The following is a 6,161-nucleotide window of genomic DNA, read 5'->3' on the forward strand; positions in this document are numbered from 1 at the left end:
TAGGACTGGTTCTAGGGGTTCCCGGAATTCGGCAGAAATTCCTACTCGGCAGTGCTAATCTGCATTTATTATAAGCAACCTATAGTTACTTTTATAATCCTCTTTAAAAAATTCTCATCAAGTGGAATTTATTTTAGTCCTAGAACTTGCTTACTTTGTAACACATTTATATTGTATTTTATCATCCAGCAGTTTTCAACAATTTTACATTATGATAACCACTTCCCCAATCTACCAGAGTACAAAGTCTTCTGTATTATTATACAAGTGGTATTGTTTATATAAGGCTTTGGAGTTTGGAAAAACAATTCCAATTGAACTTTTTCTTTTTTGTACAATCTTTTCTGATAGTTTTTATCTTTTAATTATATGATTTAATTCATTTATGAATGTGACATGACTACTTTTACATTTTGGTTAAAATCAACCTTTGTTAGTTTTATTTATTCTTCTTGATCATTGTGCCTTACCCTCTCACTTATTTTCTTTGGATCAATGAGATTTTTTTTTATTTTTCTTGCCTTTCCTTCCATTAACGAACAAACTGCTTTTAACTCTGTAGTTTAGTGGTCATTCTAGTGCCTAAACCAGGATAAAATCTCAAGCCAATTCGTACTTCTATCTTTTTCTCAGGCAATGTAATCACTGGATTTAACACTGTTCCACTTAATGTCACTACCTTATATATTTTATTACTCAAATGCATGATATGTAATAAGATTGCATTATTTTATTGCTCTTTTTAAATTTTTAAAAATCACTTATTTGGTACAGGATCTCACTATGCAGCTCAGATTCATAGTGATCCTCCTGTGTCAGCCTCCCAGTACTGGTGTGTGCTGCCACACCTGGTTTTGGTGGCTGGCAAGGCATGCAGTACTGGAGATTGACCTGGGTCCTTGTGCTTGCCAGGCAGGCGCTTAGACCACCAAACTATCTCCCCAGCCCCTTATTGTTCATTATTAACCATGAAAGCCTAGGGATTTTTGGCCTCTCTTTATTTTTCATTTATTTAAAAAAACACTATAAAAGTATAAGACATTAGAAATGATGCACAGGGGCCAGGAAGCTAGCTCAATAGAATAAGCACTTGCCTGGCAAACACAGGGTCCTGAGTTCAATCTCCGCTACTGTAAAAAAAAGAAAAAGACAAAAGAAAAGAAAGAATGCACAATTTAAAAAAAAACAGAAGATGATAGGTGCTCAACAGTGGTTGTTGTGTTACAGATTGTTGTCTTCAGTGCAATTGCTCAGATTACAGATATAAGCATGTAAAATTGGTCAAAGTAAAAATTTTAACATTAACTGCTACTTTCAAGCAACCAATAGATCAGTGGCATAAGTGCTTGCCTGGCAAGCGCAAGGTGCTGAGTTCGATCCCTGGTACCATAAAAAAAAAAAAAAGCCCAAAAATCCAACCAATAAAAATTAGTGGTACAATCATCTTAGCTATCCTGTGTATATATACACATGACTTTTCTTCTTTTTTCCCCTATCTTTTTTGCCTTTCCCTCATCCCAATTATTTATTCCTTATGTTCAGTTTCTTTCCCTTTTATTATATCTATTGTACCTTTCAAATTTTATTTAATCTTGCAGGTTCTTACACTAGGGAAACAATAAAATGTTTGCACATATGGGTCTGATTTATTTCACTTCTGAGTATAGCTTCTAGTTGCATCTATTTACCTATGAAAGCCTTGTTTGTCTTTCTTTATAGCTGAGTGATACTCCATTGTATAAAAATACCACATCTTTTTTATCCGTTCCTCAGCTGATGAGCATTTGGGTTATTTCCAAACTTAGCTATGACAAATTGTGCTGCTATAATCACGTGGGTGCACATGTATCACTGTGGTATGGTGTTTTCAGTTCTTCTGGAAAAATACTCAGGAGGGGAATAGCTGGATCAAATGGGACTTCTGTTCCTAGTTTTGTGCGGAATCTCCCTACCGACTTCCATAGAGGTTGTCAGCCTACACTCCCACCAGTAGTGGAGAAGGGTTCCCTTTTCCCTGTTGCCTCTCTAGAATTTATTATTAGTTGATTTCTTTATGATAGTCATTCTTTCTGGGGTGGATGGAATCTCAGTGTTGTTTTAATATTCATCTCTTGAAGGATTAGAGATGTTGAACATGTTTGCCTGTATTTATTTACCTTTTGCATTTTTTCATCTCAGAAGTGTGTATTCATCTCAAATGCCTATTTTTGCATTGGGTCTTTGAATTTTGGGTTGGCCTCCATTTAATTCTGTAAAGCATGTAAAATATTAAAATGAATGACAAGTTTTGTTTACATAATTTGTGTTTATAAAACAAAGATTGAAGACAGAGCTTTCTGGATTAGATACATTTCAAAACTTTTCTTTTGCTGGTACATGAGAAAGTACAAACACAGATGCACACACACGTATACGCTCATGTGTAATACACAACTTGTTTTGCCTTTTCCCAGCTCTGACCCTTATAGGCCCATCAGCTGGCTGACTTTTGTCTCTGTGCTCCCCGCTTCCTTGCTGGTGTGTAAGGGGTTTCACCTCACCACACCTGTCACCTCTCTACACCATCTTTGCTACAATCTCTGGTGCCTGGCTTCCTCTGCCTTTTACCTTCCTCTGCCTTGTCATACAACAGAAAGTGCATACTGTTATAAAGACAGCTAAATATATTGCTCCAAGCACAGTGGCAAAACACCCAATCACAGTGTCTACCTACTTTTTTTTTTTTTTTTTGCTATTTGTTGCTGCTTGCAGAAAAGGTTTTTCCCTCTCAGAACAGTACTAGTTGCTTGTGAACACTGGAAGGCTAATCATGGGATAAATGACATGGAGAGGATTGTTAAAGTAGTTTTGCTTTAGTCAATGTAAAATTCATTTCTAATCATAATCCTTATAGATATGAAGTTCTCTATTTTTTAAATTCTTATCTCTTCTACAAAGAATGAAAAAATAATAGAACAGCAACTTCTTGTGGATCAACTGAGTGGAGAACTAACGAAACTTAATGTGTCGGTGACTTCTTCAGCTAAGGAATATTGTGGAGATGGGCCTGATGCAAAGGTCCATGAAAAGAGACCACACACTGTACCATGTGATTCTCCTTTGGGGCATTATAGTTATATCTCACCAAGACAAGATTCCAGGAAGGTACAGTACAAATACTAATCTTTTTTCATATTTTGAGATTTAAAAAAATATATAGTGTTATAGGATATTTATATAGTCTCAACATTTGTTTATCTTATTAGTTTCATAGACTTTTGTATGTACCTTTTCTTCAAAGCACTTTTAAATAAAATTAATGAAGGCAGTTCTACTTGGAGGGAATAACTAGATAAAGATGATGTCACATTTCATCAGGGAAGAAGAGCAATTTCTTGCTGTATATTTTTCAGATAAAACTAAGCATGGTAGCTTTTTGAATCTTTTTTCCTTTAATCACATAAAAGCGAGGTGAGGCAGGATGGTATTTATTTTATTTGGTTTGTCTCACTGTTTTCCAAGTGATACTTATGTAGCCTTTACTCTTAGTTGATATAGTCTAGATGGTATCAAGATCAGCATGGAGTTTCGTTTTATTTATAAAAATGTGTACAGGTGGTAAGTACACACAGGTTTATTTTTTATTTTTTAAAAATTTATTTATTTATTTATTTATTTGGTATAGGGCCTCACTGTACAGCTCAGATTCATAGTGACCCTCCTGTCTCAGCCTCTCCAGTGCTGGGATTACAAGCGTGTGGCACCACATCTGGTTTTGGTGGCCGGCGTGGCGCACCTGAGGTTCAGTCTGGTACTGTGTGTGTTGCCGGGGGTCCTTGGGCTTGCCTAAGCAGGAGCTTAGACCACTGAGCTATCTACTTAGCCCACACAGGTTTATTTTGAGTAATTTATCAAGGAGTTGCTACTGTAGAAAGGGTGTAAGTGGAGCGTTCATGCATTTTGGTATGTAATTTTCTGAAAGGGAGTTATTTCAGTAAGATCTGTGTGATAGTCAGTGGAGCCTCTGTAGTGAGAGACTTTGCGTCAGGTGGGCTGGGCATGAGGTGGCTCTGTTCTATAGTCTTGGACAGGAGACACAATCCAGGAGATTCTCCGGTTCGTCCTCTGACTTGTTTTTTCTACCACAAAAGAGCACTTTCAGCCACTGAACGAGGGAAAACAGATACAAAGGTGACATGATTAGCAGTTTGTGGGGTTCTCATTCTGAGGATTCTGTTGTGTGTCCAGTAACCCTGGCCATCTGTCATGCTTGGACTGGTCACTGCAGCGGCCATAAGAAGACAAGCTTTCTGGATGTGCCGGCGCATCCTGTAAACTCAGAACTCAGGAGGCCAAGGCAGGAGGATTGCTACAAAGGAAAGCCCAGAGCTCCATAGTGGGTTCAAGGCCGGCCTGAACTACATAGCAAGACCCTGTCTCAAAAACCAAAAAATAAAAAAGAAGGCAAATTCAATGAGAATACACATGGCCAGCCCTGTACAAATGCTATTTGTTATTTCATTGTCCTAAGAGTGAAAGAAGGTTTCAAAATGAATCCCAGAGCATCTGAATCAAGCCAAAGAGAACATCTAAAACACTGTTTCATTTTTTTACCCCTTGGCAGAAGCCTAGCTAATATTTTCCAGTTCTGATATTTCCCCTCTATAGTCTGTCTCTAATAGGTTCTCAAAGTAAAAATAATCTGGCAAGAGAAATTTTTTCTCAAAATATTTTCAGAAGCAAAGGGGAAAGATGGCTTAAACTTCTAAATCAATTATACAAAAGTTTGATTTGCTTTCTTTTATGCTTTATTATATATATTGGAGAAATAAGTGAAAAGGTCTCATTTTAAGTGTATCTTTATCTGTTTCCATTTTTAGCTTTTCTCACTATGTTAGAATTATTTGATAGTCAGTAAATAATTTTCATGCTAGCATTATTTTTCTAGGACTTTGTACATACTAGACAAGTGCTGGACTGCTGAGTTACGCTGTCAGACCAAAATCAAATCTCGATTAATTTATTTTATTTTTTTAAGACAGAGTCTCACTGTATAGTTCAGGGTGGCCTTGAACTCCTTATGAACCCCAGGCTGGGCTCAAACTCACATGGATCCTCCTGCCTCAGCCTCCTGAATGCTGGGATTGTAGTGTATGCCACCAGGCCCCATTCAAATCTTTTTTTTTTTTTTTTAATGTATTTGGTACAGGGTCACACTACACAACCCGGACTTGTAGTGATCCTCCTAGTTTCACCCTCTCCAGTGCTGGGATTACAGGTGTGCACCACTATGCCAGGGCTTGGTTGCCAGCTCAGTGCGCCCCAGAGATGGGGCCAGTGTAGCACATGGGACCTGGGATTGAACCTTCAACCCTGTGCTTGCCAAAGCAGATGCTTAGTCTGCTGAGTTATCTCACTGGCCCTCCTACTCAAATCTTGATTTAAATAAAAAAAAATCTTTAAATTTCTACTTTCTTCACATGGTAAATATGATATAATTTGAGCTAAAATATGCAGTTTGGAAGAAAGTAAATTGCACAGTTGTCCCAGTTATTGCTTGTGTGTAATATAACTCCAAAATGCTGATCAAAATCTGTCACAGCTATTCATTTCCTTGATTGTAAAATTCACATTTATCATCTTTAATGGTAGGGCACATTTACAATTAATGATAGGTCATAGTTTGATAACCTTTTTTTCTTGATGGTACAAAAATAATAGTATGTCCTATAGTTTGATAGCATTTTAGATTTCGTAAAAGTACTGTGAAAAGAAAATAAAGAGATACTTAAAATCACTTTCTGTACTTGAGACAATTATATACTAAGAGAAACAAAGTACTCTTCTTTCTTTCTTTCTTTTTTTAAAGACAAGGTTTCATTATGTAGTTCAGGCTGTCCTGGCCTCACTGTGTAGCCCAGGATGGCTCCAAACTCATGGTGATCCTCCTGCCTCAGCCTCTTGAGTGTTGGGATTACAGGGGTGCACCACCATGCCTGGCCAAAGTATTCTTAAGGGATATTTATTATTGTTAAACTTAATTTTTTATTAGTTCATATTTTTTGTACGTATTGATCACTGTCATCATATGGGATTTGTACCTGTACAGAATAAATCTTATGGCTGGTCTGAAGGTAGTGAGTTATCTCAATTGTTCACACAATGCATCTTAACTTTTCCTT

General features: G+C 37.1%; 1 protein-coding gene across 1 annotated transcript in view; it reads left to right on the top strand.

The window, feature by feature from the left end:
* The window catches only part of Kif27 (kinesin family member 27), a gene marked incomplete at its 3' end in the record, with an annotated part of 192,927 nt that overhangs the window by 100,889 nt on the left and 85,877 nt on the right, over positions 1 to 6,161 (top strand). The window contains exon 4 of the mRNA XM_023699173.1: positions 2,938 to 3,144. Coding sequence (XP_023554941.1) covers positions 2,938 to 3,144 — 207 coding nt within the window. The remainder of the gene's footprint in view (positions 1 to 2,937; positions 3,145 to 6,161) is intronic.

This window comes from Octodon degus, unplaced genomic scaffold (assembly GCF_000260255.1).
Source record: "Octodon degus isolate 3935 unplaced genomic scaffold, OctDeg1.0 scaffold00111, whole genome shotgun sequence".
NCBI lineage: Eukaryota > Metazoa > Chordata > Mammalia > Rodentia > Octodontidae > Octodon > Octodon degus.